Source organism: Indicator indicator, chromosome 3 (genome assembly GCF_027791375.1).
Source record: "Indicator indicator isolate 239-I01 chromosome 3, UM_Iind_1.1, whole genome shotgun sequence".
Classification (NCBI taxonomy): domain Eukaryota; kingdom Metazoa; phylum Chordata; class Aves; order Piciformes; family Indicatoridae; genus Indicator; species Indicator indicator.
The window spans coordinates 44,334,598-44,354,649 of record NC_072012.1 but is presented as its reverse complement, the minus strand read 5'-3'; the positions used below and the strand labels follow the sequence as shown (position 1 = coordinate 44,354,649).

The 20,052-nt window shown below is 38.8% G+C and overlaps 1 protein-coding gene across 6 annotated transcripts in view; it reads right to left on the bottom strand.

The window, feature by feature from the left end:
* Positions 1 to 16,623, bottom strand: part of PPFIA2 (PTPRF interacting protein alpha 2) — a 309,460-nt gene extending 292,837 nt beyond the window's left edge. For 5 of the 6 annotated variants that reach the window (XM_054399556.1, XM_054399558.1, XM_054399560.1 and 2 more), the window contains exons 1-2: positions 16,375 to 16,623; positions 3,323 to 3,348 (exon numbers count right to left, since the gene is read on the bottom strand). In XM_054399556.1, the coding sequence (XP_054255531.1) occupies positions 3,323 to 3,348; positions 16,375 to 16,623 (275 nt within the window). The remainder of the gene's footprint in view (positions 1 to 3,322; positions 3,349 to 16,374) is intronic. The other variant, XM_054399557.1, reaches the window with a different exon arrangement.
* Positions 16,624 to 20,052: the final 3,429 nt, after the last annotated feature.

The following is a 20,052-nucleotide window of genomic DNA, read 5'->3' as shown; positions in this document are numbered from 1 at the left end:
TGACCCTCACAGTAAAGAAGTTCCTGTTCCTCCTCATACTGAGAAACCTCCTTTGCTGTAGTTTATATTCATTGCCCCTTGTCCCATCACAGGGTGCAACTGGGAAGAATCTGCCCCCTTCCTCTTGACACCCAGCCCTCAGATATTTATAAACATTTATTAAATCCCCTCTCAGTCTTCTCCAGACTAAATAGCCCCAGGTCACTCAGCCTCTCCTCACAGGGCACATGCTCCAGCCTCTTAATCATTCTCATCATCTATTTGTTAGAGACGTAAAACTCCCTCAATTTCCTCCATTTTTCAGAACAGTCATTTAACATGAAGGAAAAGGAGCCATCTTCTATAGGGGACACCTAGACAAATAAAGGATTTCATTGTTTTAGGGATGTTCCAACCAACAAATAGGTTGTACTTAAAAAAAAAAAAAAAAAGAAAAAAAAAAAAGAAAATAAAAGGAAAAAAAAAGTAAATTGCTCTGTAGAAATATCTTTTAATTTCCGTAACATTTTACCCTTGTATAGAACACTGGAAACTACAAAACACTGTTAAATGTGATGTTATATTTTGAGATGTAAATTGGCAACCTGCTCCACTTAGTTGAAACTAAACTCTCTATAAAAATGCCATAAGGCAAGAATTTAGAGAACATCTCGTGTTATTCCCAATGTACTCCAATTGCTTTGCTGAAGTTGCAAACCTTTCAGTTATAGTCTGTTCGCCATCCTTCCTCTCCATGTGCTCTGTAATGATGAGTACCTCAGAGCGTCTAAATAAGGAATAAAACCATCAGTTCCTGCTATGCCCAAGATATGGAAGAAGCTGCACAGTATTGCTTCAGCTCACTGAGCTGCAGACTTACAGAATGTGGTAAAAGAAGTTTCAAAAGATCTCTGTCATTAGCTTAACAAGAAATGGTCCATAAGGCCATAAAGGCCATACAACTCTGAAGCCCCAAACAGCCAAAAGGCTTGTACATGTCATGTTATTTGTAACATGCCCCTGCTGCAGCTTGAAACCATTTCCTCAGGTCCTGTCACTTGCCACCAAGAAGAGGCTGTCCCCTCCTCACTCCAACCTCCCTTCAGGCAGTTATAGAGAGCAATGAGGTCTCCCCTCAGCCTCCTCTTCTCCAGACTGAACACCCCCAGATCCCTCAGCCCTGGCCCATCTCCAGCCTCCTTGCTCTTCTCTGGACACGCTCCAGCCCCTCAATGTCCCTCTTGTAGTGAGGAGCCCAGAACTGAACACAACACTCGAGGTGTGGCCTCAGCAGTGCTGAGCACAGGGGGATGATCACCTCCCTGTTCCTGCTGGCCACAGTGTTTCTAATCTAATCTAGGATGCCAGTGGTTTTGTTGGCCACCTGGGCACACTGCTCATTCATATGATGATACGTTGGAATTTCCATGTTTGCCCAGGGAGTGTTTTTCAAGAGGAAAGGTAACAAGAGACATAATTGTAGTAGATGGCAAACCAACTTCCATCGGTTGTTTTACTGAAACAGAAGAGAAATGGACAGGTAGGAATTTTTACACCTCCATAAAATACTAATTTATGTTTCTTTAAAAGCAAACCAACCAACCAACCAAACAATAAAAAGCAAAATATATCAGCCTAAAGTAATCATTATGAAAAGTGGAATGTGAATGGCTGAGCAGAGTCCTAGCTCCTCTTCTTTCTCAAATCATCACATTTCCATAAGTAAGAAGAATTTGGTGAAATAGGCAATGGTAATTAATAGGATGTATTCATGCTGGTTTCATTACTTTAAGATTAAAACTGTCAATTAAGTATTTTAATTATTTTTTCCCCAATATACTGTTTTTCCTTCCTACATAATAGAGGGTTTTCTTTCTGATTTTCTTGGTAACAAAACCAGACAAATCCCCCATAAACTTTTCATTGCACCTTCAATGCTTTGTTCCAGATGAAGGTAGTCTTTTTCTTTTCAAATAGGCACATTCAAAACAGAAGACTAGTTCTAAATGAAAAGTATAAGCATTTCACTAATTTGTTCAAAAATGTTTCAATGTCTGTAAAATAAAATGTTTTCGCCCTCTCTAATATTAGTTTTCTACTTAACAAAAACAATATCCCAGTCATAACATGCTCTGAAAAATAGGCTGGGCTGTCAAAACAAGAATTTTTAGTGAATAGTTTCTTTCTACACAAAATGCAACCTCTGCTGCTAATACACAATTGTATTTTTTTCCAAATGAATTGTTTTTTCAAAGATGCATTTATACTAAATGGTTCCAAAATGTTCTTCTACAACTGTGGAAATAACGACTGAAAATATTCAAACATGTTTCTCTTTTACAGAAAATACAAACTCTAATGATTAAAAAAAAATATGTTTTTTAGGTAAGAAATAACACTTTACATGATGATTATGCAATCAGATTGGTTTTGGAAATTAATTTAATAAATGTAATAAATATCAGTAGAAACTTTTGTGTAGTAGCAATTTGAATGTAATGTAAATTCTCAGTTAATTGAACATGTGTATAGCTACAAGAGCAGCTCCAGCAATGGCACTGCATCTGAGGCTCTGCATGCACAGCCATCAGTGTCTGTTTCATGCTCCATGCAAGCCTGCTCTCACAACTGATTAAAAATCCTTCCAACAAGATTGTAAGTTTTAAGTGGAAAACTTCCTTTTAGAAGCAAGAATCACAGAATCAGAGAATGTTAGGGGTTGGAAGGGACCTTGAAAGATCATCCAGTCCAACCCCCCTGCCAGAGCAGGATCACCTAGAGCAGATCATACAGGAACACGTGCAGGTGGGTCATGAATATCTCCAGAGAGGAAGACTTCACAACCACCCTGGGCAGCCTGTTCCAGTGTTCTGTCACTCTCACAAGGAAAAAAAAATCCTATTCTTTCCATGGAACTTTCTATGCCTCAGCTTCTACCTGTTGCCCTTTGTCCTGTCATTGGGCATCACCAAGCAGAGCCTGACTCCATCCTCTTGGCACTCACCCTTTACATCTTTATAAACATGAATGAGGTCACCCCTTAGTCTCCTCCTCTCCAAGCTAAAGAGCCCTCAGCTCCCTCAGTCTCTCCTCATAAGGAAGATGTTCCACTCCTTTAAACATTTTTGTGGCTTTGCAATAAAGTCTTTCAATCAGTTCCCTGAGGTCCTTCCTGAACTGTGGAGCCCAGAACTGGACACAATACTCCAGATACAACCTCACCAGGGCAGAATAGAGGGGGAGGACAACCTCTCTCAACCTACTAACCACAGCCCTTCTAATCCACCCCAGAATGGCATTGGCCTTCTCGGCCACAAGAGCACATTGCTAGCTCGTGATCAACCTTCCATCCACTAGGACCTCCAGGTCCTTTTCCCCTTCACTGCTCTCCAACAGCTCAGTCCCCAACCTATACTGATCCATAGGATTGTTCTTTCCCAGGTGCAAGACTCTACCCTTGCCCTTGTTGAATGTCATTCAATTTCTCCCTGCCCAGCTCTCCAGCCCATCTAAATCTCACTGAGAAGAAGTTTCAGAAGTTTTTTTGGGAAAAAAAGGTCATACATACGGGAAAGACATCTGTACCTCCACTAACAGTCTAAACAGATACCAGTATCAATTTCACTACTAGAAATTAAAAGAAGGATCCTGAAGGATAGGAAGGGCAAACCATAATCAAATTACATAATTTCCAGTACTACATGACAGAATGATCACCATATCAGAAAAACAAATCTACTATTTATCTTCAGCATGTAGAGCATCATCCTTTTCAAACCAGAGGATGTCTGCCACAAGCCATTTAAAATTCCATCAACGTACCAACTTCCATGTGAACATCCTAATAATATCTGCAGTGACTTTGACTTGTGTCACCGTTCTTCATACTTAGCACACTTCATCCTCATAAAATAACTCGCTTTTGGAGGACAATGTACAACAATCATGATTCACAAGTGACTCATGGAAAAAGAGGAGGTAGACAGGTTGCGTTCTTGCTCAAGGATATGTTCTGTGCAAAAAAGGACAACAAAACAATTTTGCAAAGACAATGAATAATGTGCTCTTGCTCTTCTCAGAAGCAGAGTCATTAAGACAGCTCAAAAATTATGTTCCATTCAGTAGTATCAATACTTTCTATTTTTTCCTTCTTACTTGGAGAAAACACTTGAACTGATGAGTCCACTAAATTTAACTTGCTACTGATCGCATCTGTTTTCAGATTTTTAAGTGCATCTTGATCAGTAGCTTGTAGTGAAGTGAATATTATTCATTTCATTGCTTGCTTGCAGACAAGGTCATTCACATACAAGACTGGTGTGTTTACAAATACCTAAATGCTTTCTTTGTTGTTGAAAAAGTGATAGCAAGTCTGATTTTTCCATGTATTTGTGGAGGTGAGGATATCAGCTGGTGATAAAATAAAACAAAGGGACAAAGTTGTCACAGTTACAGGCTGATGCCTAGGAAAATTCCAAAGAAAATAATTAGAGGTAGATAAATTAACATTGGATGTAAAAGGAAAATAATGATAAGGTCTAAATAATTCCATTGGCTTGCTAACTGGCCTAAAAGTTAGTTGCATAAGCTATTCTGTCTGTCTCTAGCTGTAGCTGGTACTAGCTGGTGCTTCTGCTTGGCTTTGCTGACCTTTGCTGAGTTTCTTTTTATGGCTAAGTACTAACAGCAGATTATTCTGTTTCCTCTCTCTGTCCCTTGTACAGGGGGAGGGAGGGGGAGCTGTTTGTCCCCCCTTAGCTTTGTCCAGTGGGATCCCTGTGCTGTTTATAAACTGTAAATATATATATTGTACATATTCATTGCATTTCATATTTCTAGATTTTATTTTGCTTGTAAATATAGCTTCATTTGCTTCCAAAACCTTCAGAGCTAGTCTGACAATTATTTATGTTGGGGGGGGTAATTCCTAAACCCATCACAAAAGTATGTCAAAGTCCATGCTGTGATTTTTTAAAACTTTGCATGGTCTCAGAAGCAAGTGGACCAGTTCTGGAACACAAAGACTTCACTTCTATCTTAGAGGAGTAGCATGTAAGCTAAAGTTGAATATCTGTCCCCACTTCCAAATGATAGAAGCCTGGAAGAGCATTCTGGAGATCTCACACTGCAGTGTTCCTTCTGATATCCCATTCATTAGACTTTTGCTTTGTTATGTCTTTGTCTAGAAATGAGCACTATGGGGTTATGAACTTGACAACTCTTGTCTCTATGTTATACCCAAGGTCATTCTCCCATTTCTGGAAAGACAGAACAAAGTATAAAGCCATTATATCTATCTGGTAGTCATTATTAAATACAACAATGTGCTTTTTCAAGTACATGAGATAATCTTCATCCTTCACACCTTTTAGAAAATACAACACTGCAAAATGTGGCAGTTTTTAATTTCTTTGGCATTCATTATTTCCATTGTCAATGCAGGATTTGATGTGATTCAGCAAAGGAAGTATAATCACTAAATTCCATCTCCAAAGTGCATTTCTCCAGCCAGCGCCAAAGAAAGAGCAACTTCTTTTTCAGGAGACCAGAGAATCTACTTTCTAAATATAGTATTTATCTCAACTTTCAATGGCTACACAGTATTTGTCATTATAACAGCAAAAAAACCCCAAAAAACCCATCCCAAAATCAGACATTTGCACTGTCAACTCAAATACTCTAATAAGCTTTGTTTTGATAGTGAGAATGTCAAGAAGCACTTTTGATGTAGGCACAGTGCAAATACTCTTACTTGCTAAGCTAGGGAATCTAAATCACAAATGGTCTTGCCCAACCAAACGTCTTGTAGAAGCCTCATCATGTCAAAGTAAGATGTTTCTCTAGAAGCTCCTGGATGTTTCTTCCCTAACTCAATAGCATATGCCTAAAACCCTTTCCAAAGAACTCCAGCAGTTACTGCACACATTTCAAGAAGCACTGCATTCTCGTGCACATGCCTAGTCTTTGGGATAACCCCCTGCACACCTGGGAGGAGCTGCTCAGACAGAAGATCAGGTTCCAAAGGAGTCACAGACGTGAATGTTGTTCCAAGACAGGGAATGATTTTCTCCTTATAAAACTGCAAGGCTGTTTTTAACCCTGTGCCCTTCTTTAAACACATAATGCAATTATTTGACAATGGATGTAACTTCAACACCAAAAAGGCAGTGAAAAATTTGTGAGAACGGATTCCTCTTGCCTTTCTTGCCCCTTTGCTCAGCTTGCTCCTTCATTACTTGCTAGTTCTATCACTGACTGAAATAAATGGAAAAAATTCCATACTAACTTCCATAAACTCTGGCTTAGAGCTTTACTTCCTGTGCAGACTTTCATTCTGTCCTTCTTATTGAGGTCGAACCTTTTGATGCTTATCTACTTGTTCATTACCTTCACATTATTACTCCTTCCTTTTATTTATCATTATGCTCTTTCTGCTTAGGGTCTCACAATAAAACAAAACCCTAAACATCTGAAAAAAAAAATCTGTAATTTCAGTTAGCTCATAATTTCAAACAAACTAGCCTACAACAGAGGATCTTGCTGTAGGTCTCCAAGATTTATTTAATATTATCTGTTTTGACAGATGATTGTCATAATAAATTGACTGTCACAGAATCATAGAATGGCCCAGGCCAGGAGCGACCTCCAAAGCTCATCTAGTCTGACCTCCCCACAGTCAGCAGGGACATCCCCAATTGGATCACACTGCCCAGAGCCTCATCAACCCTCACCTTGAATATCTCCAGGGAAGGGGCTTCAACCACCTCCCTGGTCAAGCTGTTTCAGTGATCCACCACCCTCATGGTAAACAACTTGTTCCTAACATCTAATCTAAATCTGCTCTTCCCTAGTTTGAAGCCATTGCCCCTTGTCCTGTCACTGCAGGCCTTTGTAAACAGTCTCTCTCCAGCCTCCCTGTAGGCTCCCTTCACATACTGGAAGGCTGCTCTTAGGTCTCCCCGGAGCCTCCTCTTCTCCAGGCTGAACAACCCCAGCTCCCTCATCCTGCCCTCCTAGCAGAGGTGGTCCAACCCCCTGGTCATTTTTTCTGGGCCTGTTCCACTCAGGTTTTTTTAGAACTCATACATGCTAAAAAATGTAGCAGACCAACATTTTTTTTTAAATAATCAAAACATAATCTTATCCTACCTAGGAGAAAAAAAACCCCACACTTAAAGGATAAGATATAGTCATCATATGATTTGGAGTAGAATCTTGACTGCAGAAATATTGTGTTATATAAGGTTGCTGCTCCACCTGGCCCAAAGAAGTTCAGATTATCAGAGATAAGATACACACTCAACAATACAAGCAAACCTGTTTTATTCAGGCTCATCAGGAAAACTCCACAGACTTCAGTGAGAGCTAAATTACATGTACTTTACGAAAAAAAATCATGTACCTGACATAATTTTAAGGTTTTGAGCAAATACATGTTGATATAGTCAAATACTTGTTAATATAGAAGCCTGAGTAAGTCACTTCTAAAAGCTGATTTTTAAATATCCTGCATCTTCATGGCTTTCCACAGAGAAAATATTTACAGAGGAATACGGATTTTCAAGCTACATTTTGGTCTTGGTTTACTGTTCTCAGATGATGTCTGAGCCTCTAATCATTCATTGCCAAGGACATAAGCAAAGAGTTTCCCATTCAGAGTTAAGCTTTACAAAACTGCCTTATTTTTTTCCAGTTTTTCCTCACTGTAGAACAGAATACTTGAATTGGAAAGGATCCATGATGACTATTGCATCAAACTGCCTGATTACTTCAGAGCTCACCAAATGAAATTGTATTATTAAGGCCATTGTCCAAATGCCTCTCAAACACTGACAGTCACAACTATAGCTGTTGTCCTATAGCTTTTATGAAAACTAGAAAAAGCTCACATGAGTATAGCTGTTACAAAAAACTACAGTGTCTACAATTTTCATGGCAACAGCTTCATTTATAAGGACTCAGATAACCATCTCTGCTGTATTCTGTTGGCCAGTGCTATTGTATTTTATCACATATTCAGTCTTGTCTTTCATAAGCATTCAGACAATGAGCCATCAATAGTTAATGAAGCAGTTGATGTGCCTACTTCAACCTAAAATAATTAAGCACAATGTTGATGAAGCAGCTATAGAGTGCAATGGGAGCACATAGTGTTGTTTCTAGCTTCAGGCATTCACCACATGCTTCCCTTCCTCTAAATATTTGTTTCCATCATTTTTCTCCTCTCCCAGCTTTTTTTCTTCTGCTGGACTGCCACATCTGTCTTCCTCAGTAATCAAGTATTTATTACAAAGTCTACAGCTTTTAAGAGAAAATCTCCTGATAAATATTTGCAATAGACTACTGAATACCCAGAACTTCACAAGAGCGAGGGAATAAACTCACACTTGAAAAGAATTTGAGTCATTCCTTGTACAGACAATTCTACCTATGGTTGTCCTCTCTTGAGAATAAGCTGGCAGTTTTAAAACAAGACAGTCTAGAGAGGAAGCAGCTAAAGCACTGTGCTAATTACACCACTGATACAGCCAGTCTGTGTTTTCACAGATAATATTACTTAGGAGTCATCAGCCATAACAAAATCAGCATTTAATATCATCCGAACAACTTTTATTTGCTTTTATGTAGAAAAGTTATATATGTTCTGTAAGTAACTGAAAAAGCTAACACTTCAATCTTTCCTAAATGTTTCTAAGGTTGGATACACCTTATCTTTCAGCATTTTATTCCACTTAAACCACTGTAACTCAATGATGACAAGTGCCCTTTGAATTCCAGATGCTCTGTCTCTCTGTCTCTCATACATTTAAATGTTGGGGGAAATGTACTTAACTTCAGCATTTACTATATTAGAATTAATTTAACAGTTATACTTAATACCTCATCTTTTGCACACATATCAATATGCTTCCCTTAATATTCATATCTTGAGATAAACAGCTGAGATAATTAGCTGAAATAAACCACAGTTCGAATTTTTTTTAATGAAAATATTTATGTTCATTTTCAGTAATGTGACCTAACTTTTATAGCCAGAAAGACTTGCAACTTGCACTGACCTTAGTGGGAACTGCATGGGTTCAGAATACCTGAAAATTAAGACTACTTTGTTTGGTAGCCTGAGCAACTGTTCTGTAAGGCAGTAGAAATGTCCCAGAGACAGCAATAAACACTGAGTTAAGTGATGCATGAATTCTGAGTGCCTCACTGAAATTCTGAGACAGAAAACTTGAAACTTCCACTTCAGACATATGGAATTCTGTAGAAATGTGAGAAAAATTACTTTGCAATATAAAGAAATTTGATGGAGACCATACAAAAGACCTTTGTGCTAGAAAAGGTTTTTAGTAGCCAAAAAAAAAAAAAAAAAATGATTACTCATTTAAATACACAGGATGCCATTGGTACTCTCTGTTCTTCAGTACAGCCAGAAAGAAATAAAATAGAGTGAAAAAAACATCATTCCACCTTCATCACAAGAACAAAAGCTATTTTAAGAACAATCCTGTAGGTCAAAGTATTCTTTCTACCCAAACAGCAAATACTTGAAATTGCTTAGCACGTGGCCAACCTTCAATGAAGAAAATTTATTTTCAATTATTGAAAAAGGTTTTTATTCTTTTCCTGGTGGGTTATTTTATTTTTGTATTGATGTCACAGCATGCATCTATATGTGTGTCACTATTTTGTATCTACAGATTACATGCATGCACATTTAAACAGAAAACGTAACCTCAGAATCATAGAATCAGGGAATCAGTCAGGGTTGGAAGGGACCACAAGGATCATCCAGTTCCAACCCCCCTGCCATGGGCAGGGACACCTCACACTACATCAGGCTGGCCAGAGCCTCATCCAGCCTGCCCTTAAACACCTCCAGGGATAGGGCCTCAACCACCTCCCTGGACAACCCATTCCAGGTTCTCACCACCCTCCTGGGGAAGAACTACTGACTTACTGTTGTCTTCCTATACCTTCCTTGTCCCTGGCAGGAAAAACATTCATTGTTCATCAGTATTGGAAGAAACTACAAGGCTATCAACAAAGTTCTCTGATCACAGTCCTATTAAAGCCTAATATTGATCAAATTACATAAACCGATTCGATAAAACAAGGTCATTACGTTTCCCTCTTTGGATTTTCTCTTCTTATTGTGCCTCCAGTAAGCATTTCTGTAAGTGGTCTCTAATTAGATAAAATAAAACCTTAATGATTAGGAGTATATTCCTATTACTGATTTTATTACTGAATTGTTGCAGCTAACAATTAGAGTTTAGCTGAAATCCATGAGGTAGCAGATGTTGCTAATCTTCCTACAGTAGCAGAGTTTCTTAAAGGATTGAAAGGATTCTTTTGTAGCATTGCAGTCAGACACCCCAAAAAATTCTACCATATCTATCCAGAAAGAAGAGATACTCAACTAGTGCTAATGATAACATTTATTAGAGAGGAAAATATATATATATATATTTGCAACATATTGAAGAATTTATATTTAATTCGAACTAGGGGTTTAGATTTCCACCAGAGAGATTCACTACAATTACAACACATTCAAAGTTGGCAGTAATAAAAATATAAATAAATAAATAAATAAATAAATAAATAAATAATTAAGAAACAGAAGTAGTTTCCCCTCTATCTATTTAAGACCCAAAAGAAAGTGTGACTTTAATGCTTTAGCACTGACCATTTACCTGTCTGTTGTAAAGATTCACAGTAAAGATATTTCCACTAAAATTCTGAAGAGGTTAGTACAGAAGCAGGCATGTCCGTTGTCCCATTGGACATGAAGTTTTAGGAGGTCTTTCCTAAATTTGTAAATTCTTAATAAATATTTAATCAAATTAAAAGGTCTACATTTATTTGCTAGCTACCATTAATTGTTATGTATTATTACAATAGAACTTCCCAGAGGAGGATGCTGCCTCAGACAGACTAGATGAGCTTTAAAGCTGTCTTCCAACCCAGGCTATTCCATGATTCCATAAAATAGATGAAGATACATTTCAGTAACACTCTCTTCCTAGGCCTGGATAGCTAGCCCTGCTTTCTAGGGGGTTTGGACCATTTGAGTTCCAGTGCTCCCTCTCTCAATATAAATTGTTCTATGATCTGTACCAAAGAATAGGATATTTAGACTGCTATGGTTTTAAATACTTTATAAAGTTGTGTAGTTTTATAAAGTGTCTAGCTTTAAATACTTTATAAAATCTTATAATTTGAGGGTTTCTACAGAATCACATAAAAATTTATGATTTATGAAAGGTTTCACAATTACATGAATTGTATTTTTTCAATGTTATTTCAATTTTTGCAATATAATTGCAAAATCTGTATTTTTCAATGTTGTTTTACAAGAAAATTAATAGAGATGACATTTTCTAGACAATTTAGAGAAGATTATGGGGAAATCTGCTTGAGGAAGTTGTAACTGAACAACTGAACTTTCTGCCACTCAAAACAGGAGTTTCTAACTACAGTTACTAAGCTTTTTTATGCTACAGTAAAAGGCCTAATTTCACTCCAATAAAAGAAAAGCATATTGGGATCTTATGTTTCCCTACTACAGCAGAGTTGCATTGTATTTAGCAATTACTTTTTGCTGGACTCAAGAATGATCCTTTCCTGTTGTAAGGGAACATGCAGGCCCAAGCAGACTTTTCTTAGAGGCTTGTGCTGTCAACAGGCAGCTTTGTGAAGAACAAACAAGACCAGTTACGAACTAGATTTTCAGTATCAGAAGATCTATTATGCACAGAACACTTCTCAACTTCACTCTACTTACTATCACACAATTCTAATAGTTTTAGTATAAATATTCAGACTGGTGTTTCATTCTTAGCGTCAATGGTCCCACTCAAAAGCAGAACCTCTCCCCAGCAAAGTCTGAAATAAAGAACAAGTTCAATGGGTCAAGTTCAGAGGTTAGCCAAAAGTACTATGATATGTCTTTCACACCAGCTTCATCTTGAAAACAATCTGGGGGTTTCATCCTGTCTAAGAAAGATACATTCTGATTGTCATTCCTTGAAAATTCAAAACTTTCTTCTGATGAATGATGTCTCTTTATTCATGGTACTGTATATTCATTTTTTTCCTCCATCAAAATTATTTTTGGCTTAAACAATTTTCTTTTCATCTCTACTTAGTCACTCCGTCTTCCTGCCTCTCCAAGAAAATTTATAAAATCACTCACACTGCTTCTCAACTCAGTTTTGTCCAGAAGTACAAGAAGTTCAACTAGTCTTTGCATATAGAAGATAATATTTTCTTTGCTCTAGCAGTCTTTTTCTGAATCTCTGCCAATCAGAGGTTGGCTCTCAGTTACTATTGAGTCAAAACCCAGACAATAAGGTTCAAACAGCCCCTGGGTTTAACTGCATTAATAGTTACTAATAGAACACTTTCTAATAGAATACTTTCTAATAGAAATCTCTTAAACAATACATTTTAAAATTATATGTGCATTTCTTTACACCCACATCCCACTGGCTGCTTACAATCACTGTGTAACTTTTCCCCCCCTCCACTACTGCCACCAAAAAAGTCAGAACATAAATTTTTGTTATTAACTGCTACATGCAGGGCCCTCATCTTTGTACCTTGCAATATCATCCCCCCCTCTGTTACTCTTGTTCTTATGTACTATCATACTCATTCCCTTAGCTGGCTGTGCAACTCAGTTTTGAGTCTACAATTTCCACCAGAGCGCTCCTCCTTATTGTGCTCAAATAAACAAAAACCGATCCCAAGACACATTCTTTATCAACACCTACCACTAACCTCCTTCCATCCTGTCCGTATCTATTGTAAGCTAACTTTCTTCCCTTTTCTCTTTTATTACCTACCTTATCTTAGTTTTTTCTTACTCATTTCACATCTACCAGTAATTTAAATAGGGCCACTTCAAAAGTTATCTATTTTTGGGAAATGGTAGTTCCCTAGTGTAACAATTCTGATACCAAAAATTGATGCTGAGTTATTCTGTATAAAGATAATTTTGGCAAGCCCTGGTAATATTTTTAACTTTTTTGACTTATTATCAGGTTCTTCTTCAAAATGTATTTTAAAATCTTCCTTATTATTAGATTTAGTCTAACTGGTCTGTAATTGCCTGCTCACTTCTTTCCTCCATCCTTAAATATAGTTGTTCAGCTAAACACAGACGTTCGTAAAGTTAAGACTGCTAATCTAATGGAAATAAAAAATTACTTCAATCATAGCAATTAATAAAACAACTGCATTTGTGTAACTCAATTTTCAAAGATAGAGTTAATTAGACATTGTTCTGTTGCAGTATAGATCAGTATAAAAACTTAGAGCCACCTACAGTCATATTTCATATTCCATCTACAATATTAATATCTCAAATTTTGTATTTAATGTTATTAATAATATCCTATTTCAAATCAGACAATATTTTTCAATGACTCATTCAATATCCCAGTTTTCAGGAAGATTCTTTTTGTTCAGATTCTACACATGACAAACTGCAATGATTTTTTTTGCAGATGATTATTTGTTAACTGTTTAAGAGAATAAATAAAACAGTGTGCTAACCAAAATTATTCTGAATGCATCTGGGTCAATACATCCTTTCAACATGCAAAGCACTATGTAAATGCTAAGAAATAATTGAATTTTGAAAACCACTAGAAATCAAGAGCTAGAAGAAATATATGCTGATAAAGAAGGCTCCTTAGATGCCACATTATAACTAAGTAACAATTACTATAAAGTTATCATAGATCTATGTACTCTTCTCTTAAGTCAATTGAACACAGCATGATTCCTCCCCATGATAAAAGTACTGTGTAGCATTTTGTCAGAGTGCTATGCCAGGCAGCTAGCAATACAAGCTTGCCATTCATAAAACCATAAACTAAAAAGGAAATTATACAAGTGCTATGTAGAATATCTCAAGTACAGAAAGGAAGCTAAACAGTATGGAGGTCATATGGAAGTTATTTTCACAGAATCGTAGGATATTAGGGGCTGGAAGGGACCTCAAAAGATCATCCAGCCCAACTCCCCTGCCAGAGCAGGATCACCTATACTAGGTCACACAGGAACACATCCAGGCAGGTTTGGAATATCGCCAGAGAGGAAGACTCCAAAACCCCGCTGGGCAGCCAGTGTTCTGTCATCCTTACAGTGAAAATCTTCCATCTGTTTCTATGGAACTTTCTATGCCTCAACTTTCACCCATTGCCCCTTGTCCTGTCATTGGGCATCACCAAGAAGAGCCTGGCTCCTTCCTCTTGGCACTCACCCTTTACATCTTTATAAACATGAATGTGGTCACCCCTTGGTCTCCTCCTCTCCAAGCTAAAGAACCCTCAGCTCCCTCAGTATCTGCTCATAAAGAAGACGTTCCACTCCTTTAATCATCTCTAGTAGCTCCCTGTCCCTCTTGAACTGAGGAGTGCAGATCTGGACACAATATTCCAGATGAGGCCTCACCAGGGCAGAGAAGAGGAAGAGGAGAAGCTCTCTCAACCTACCAACCACAGACCTTCTAATACGCCCCAGCATAGCATTGGCCTTCTTGGCCACAAGAGCACATTGCTGGCTCATGGTCATTCTCCCATCCATTAGGACCCCCAGGTCCTTTTCCCCTTCACTGTTCTCCAACAGGTCAGTCCCCATCCTATACTGATCCATGGAGTTGTTCTTTCCCAGGTGCAAGACTCTGTACTTGCCCTTGTTGAACTTCATTAAATTTCTCCCTGCCCAACTCTCCAGCCTGTCCAAGTCTCGCTTTTCTCAGAAGGCTCCACAGAACTCTAGGCCAGTATTTCGTACTTACACAAAAAAATTTCTGCAGAATTGAATTACTCGCTCTAGAGCGATGGGGGGAAAATATCTGCTTCTGCTCTAAAGTGTAAGCAGTATGTCACACAGCTTCCCTGATGGGAAACCCACATCTGTATGTAGATATATGGATGAATGCTACCTGAAATATGCATTCTTAATGGTACATGGTAGTGCAAAGTGTTAACCCAACAAATCTTATAGGGAGTGTACAGCTGTCACTCAAAAACACACATCACCAATGTTTACTAGAAGAAGTAAAGATTAAAATCCTATCATGATCCATTTCCTTAGACTTTCTTCTTTCCTTTAGGCTCTGAATATTGTTTTCTTAGCTAGTTGCCCGCAAAGGCAGAAACAGTAAGTCTTAAGACACTTGCCAGGGCTCAGTAGAAATACCTCACCATGGTCTGAACAGAGAGTGCCTCTTGCCTAAGTGGCAAGCCAAATAGGGTTTCACAGAACCTCTTCTCTTCTTCATATTTCTGTAATAAACCTTTCAATAAAGTATTTATGCTGTCTTTTGCTTAGTCTTTCACACTCTTCTATGAAGAGACACAAGTGGAAAAGAAGCTCAACTGCCCACAAATTAAACAGGAGAAAGGTCCTTGATTTTACTGTGTATCAGTATCAGTGCTACTCCTTTTTGTTTAACACAAGTCAAATGTAGTTGTTCTTACTGCCTGGAGCTAATGCTGAAGTTGATAATGCTACTCTTCAAATGATTATAGTCTCACTTTTTCAGCCCCAGCCCCAGCCCCAGCAGCCTTGCTTAAGGTTAGCCCTTAAGCAATTGCTTGTGTTCCCAATTCCAGTGGATGCCTTTTTCTTTTTCTAAGAACTTTCTCAGTCATTTGATTCATCTTTACCACCTCCTTATTCCCAGTTCCTTATTACAATCACACACCTGAATCTGTCTTCCTTCTTTCTCACAGGTATACAACTTTGCCCAGGCCCTCATGGCTACAATCAAATTCTCTAGTAAGTGACAGTTGTGAGATAAGAAAACATGAAGAGAAAATGAGTTGTGAATCAAGGTGTATTTCAAACCTCCGGCTAGATAAACAGATTGAAGTGTTTGTGTTTAATTTTAGTACATTGAAAAATAATGTTATATTGATATGATATCAAATTATTATTTTAAGTGAAGTTTTGCAGTTCCTGTGGTTTTCTGTAGTATCTTATTTAACCTATGCAGGCTAGTTTTGTTGTAACACTAGTTAGAAACCTTATCCAGAATAGAGTCTGTAGGAAACTTCCCCATTCTTTTTGTTTCATTCACACCATTAGATTTTAATTTAAATGATCCCTGGTTTCTTCCATATGCTAGAGCAACAGCCAAAAGAACCAGTAGCTACATGCCTTCATCTTGCTCTCCTTGAAGTCAACAGCATTACTCCCACTCTTAACTTTGAAGAGAAGCCAGATTCCAAAGAGGTACTATTAAATTGATAGGAGTTCCACAGCCGACCTCAATGGGAGCAGAATTTGAGCCTCAAGGAATAAATACTGATTAAGGTTAAAGTAAGGGACACCAAATTAGTGAAATTAGCAAAGAAATCCTCCTAAATCACATACCTGAGGCAGCGCAGAGTTAAGCTGTCGCTGGAGGGAGTCCCTGTCGTAGATGACATCCTGCAAGCGTTGCTGGGCAAGTGACAGGCTTTCCTGTGTCTCCCGAAGAGTATCAAGGAGACGGTCCCTTTCATCCAGCATGTTCACCATCAGCTGCTCAAAGTGAGAATCCGAGTCCGAGCCGCTGCTTTGGGACCCCCGCTGACTCATCGGGGTGTCCTCGTTTATCGTTGGCATCACTTCACACATCATCTCTTAAAAAAAACAAACAACAAAACAAAAACCAAACACGAGTCAAAGGAAAACCTCTTCAGCGGAAAAACATCTGAGGGGATTTCATGAGAGGAATTAACTCTGTCGCATTGACACAGTTAGTAGATTATTGCATTGTTCCCTCTTTCAGCTTTGTGCTTGCGATGCTAGTCAGATGGTCAGTCGGCAGGGATTAAACACAGTGACTAATGCCACAAAGCAGAGACTTTGAACCTGCTTCCAAAACTCAAAGAGGAATGACTGGAAGAAGATGGAAGGTAACAGCACATTTTAAAGTAGTACTTTTGTAAATAATGGTTTCTTTAAATGGCAGAAAATACTTCCTCTGCAATTGTAGTCTCCTTTATTATTTATGTCTTCCCCTCTCTAACTTGGTGCCATTGCTGAATTGTTGGTATCGATGCCAATAGCTGTTATTAATTGTCAGACTTTGTCCTGCTCTAGGCATTTCTACCATACAGCTCAGGCTAACCACTGATCCAGTATCACGATGTCTTAACAATGCCAAGTTAATCTATTTTTCCCATCTAGTTATTCCCACCCTCAGGTGCATTTGTTCTCCAGTGAGCTCTTCAGTAAGAGGTCAAGAACTAGAAACTCTCTGCTAATTGCCATCCCTGTGATATCTCGTGCAAACTGAATTTTAGGTCTCCTAAAATCCAGAGATCTCCTAAACCCAGTCCCAAGAAAAACCAAATAAGATCACTTAGTCTCATTCTTTAGTTCTTATGTAAACCTCTCTTCTTATGTAAACCTCAAAACCTCAGTTCCTGCATGGGGAGAAGCTTATGCTATGAGATACAGGGTTCAGCAGATTGAAGGAAACCAGTAACTCTAAAGTTGTAACAGGTCTCAAAGCTCAGATTGAAAAAAAAAAAAAAAAATCATAGAATCATAGAATTGTTAGGGTTGGAAGAGACCTCAAGGATCATCTAGTTCCAACCCCCTGCCATGGGCAGGGACACCTCACACTACATTACTCAGAGACACATCCAGCCTGGCCGTAATATCCTCCAGGGATGGGGTTTCTACCACCTCCATGGGCAACCTGTCCCAGCGTCTCACCACTGACACGATGAGGAATTTCTTACTAACATCCAATCTGAATCTACCCATTTCTATTTTTGCTCTATTCCTCCTAGTCTATCACTACCTGACATCCAAAAAGTCCCACAACAGCTTTATGGTAGGCCCCCATCAGATACTGGAAAGCTACATAAGGTCTCCTTGGACCCCATCTGTTTTCCAGACTGAATAGCCCCAACTCTCTCAGGCTGTCCTCATAGGAGAGGAGCTCCAGCCCTTTGATCATCCTTGTGGCCTTTCTCTGGACAAGTTCCAGCACCTTCATATCCTTCTTGTAATAGAGGCTCCAGAACTGGATGCAATACTCCAGGTGTGGTCTCACCAGAGTATGACTGTTAATAATAGATGATATCTACCCAATGACAACATTCCAAGAATCAAAATTGGTTTTCTAGTATGACTGAAAAAGTACAGCTAATGTAACCTAAAACATAGTTAAGGGTTTCTTTCTGGAAATGTTTATTGTAGTAACTACTGGAAGCCTTTTGTCTCTGCAAGTGAGATCAAGATGTTTTTGGTTCATCTACTGGAAGTTAAAATATTTTACGTAAGAATTTGCAGTGGACTTTTTGGACATAAATTTTATCTACAATACATGTGGTTGAGACACTTCCACTGTGAAAGTCTGTAACAAGTGTGTCAGTACTGGATCCAGAAGGGATATAGACTGTACCTTAAGCAACTTTGCTGCTGACACAGAAGTGGGAGGACTGGCTGACACACCAGAAGGCTGTGCTGCCATTGAGCAGGATCTGGACAGGCTGGAGAGTTGGGCATAGAGTAACTTTATGAAGCTCAACAAGGGCAAGTGTAAGGTAATTCATCTGGGAAGGAATAATCCCACGTAACAGTACAGGTTAGGGGCTGGCCAACTGGAAAGCCACTCTGAGGAAAAAGACCTGGGAGTCCTCATGGACCCAGAAAAGACCAAGAGCCAACAATGTGCCCTTGTGGCCAAGCAGGCCAATGGCATCCTGGGATGCACTAAAAGAAGAGTGTGGCAACCTGGTTGAGGGAGGTTCTCCTCCCACTCTAATCTGTGCTGGTGAGGCCTCATCCCAAGTATTGTATCCAGTTCTGGGCTTCCCAGTTCAAGGAAGACAGGGAACTGCTTGAAAGGCTACATAAAAGAGCTACAACAATGATTAGGGGACCGGAACATTTATCTTATGGAGACAGTCTGTGGGATATGGGGCTTTTTAGCCTAGAGAAGTCTGAGGGAGGGATCTCATCAATGCTTATAAATATTTAAAGGGAGGGTGTTAGGAAAATGGGGCAGTGATGTCTAGTGACAGAACAAGAGGTAAAGGGCACAAACTTGAACATAGGAAGTTCCATCTAGATATGAGAAGGAATTTCTTTACTTTGAGAGTGGTGGAGCACTAGAACAGGCTGCCCAGAGAGGTGGTGGAGTCTCCTGTCTTGGGAGTCATTCAAAACCTGCCTGGACATCATCCTGTACAACCTGTTCTAGGTAAACCTGCTCTGCCCAGGGGGTTGGGCTCAATGATCTCTGGAGGTCTTTTCCAACACCTATCATTCCAGATTCTCACCATTTCAATCTCAATACTGTGATGGATTAGCTTTATGTATTCTCAAATCTGGTTTGCTTTCCATAGTAGGAAACTGGAACTTGTGAATGTGGGATTTATGAAAAATTACAGTATGTAACGTAAAGACAAATCATGCACCAGGGAACAAAAGAGTTAAGACAACTGTGTTTCATTCATTAAAACTAACTCCTCCTGAGTCCCTAGCAATCCCTGTGCTAACACCACTTGCCGCTAAGATTTACTGGAAAAATTACAAATCTTTCCCAAGATTAGCTGGCCTTGATCATATGTTGAATTTTCATACAGAATTTTGCATTCTTCATTTTCATTTTTTTTGGCAGGCATAAGAACTAGCAAAGTTGGCACCAAACACTGGTATTTCAGCATGAACTATCAGCTACTACCTCATAGCTTGCATAATATAGCTTCACTACTGAATTTTCAGGCAGGTCTTCATCCCCTTTTTAAAGCATCTGGACTGAAGGCAAGGTAAAGGTTGCTTGTGGCTATTCTCCACTAAAAAAAAATTATTAAGTGCAAGAGAAGCTGTAGTAGCTTGAAGTGATAGACACTGAAAAGTTCCTCCCATCTCCAATATATTTAGGTCAGGTAATATTTACTCAAGATATCTGATTCAATACTGTATATCTCCATTGCTCAGAGGTTTAAAACTGAGTTCTGGTAAACTCATCCCTTCCTAAACCATAGGCTCCACAAGGATGCACCACAATACTGAGGTGATGTCAATACATCCCTGCCTTCATCTTCC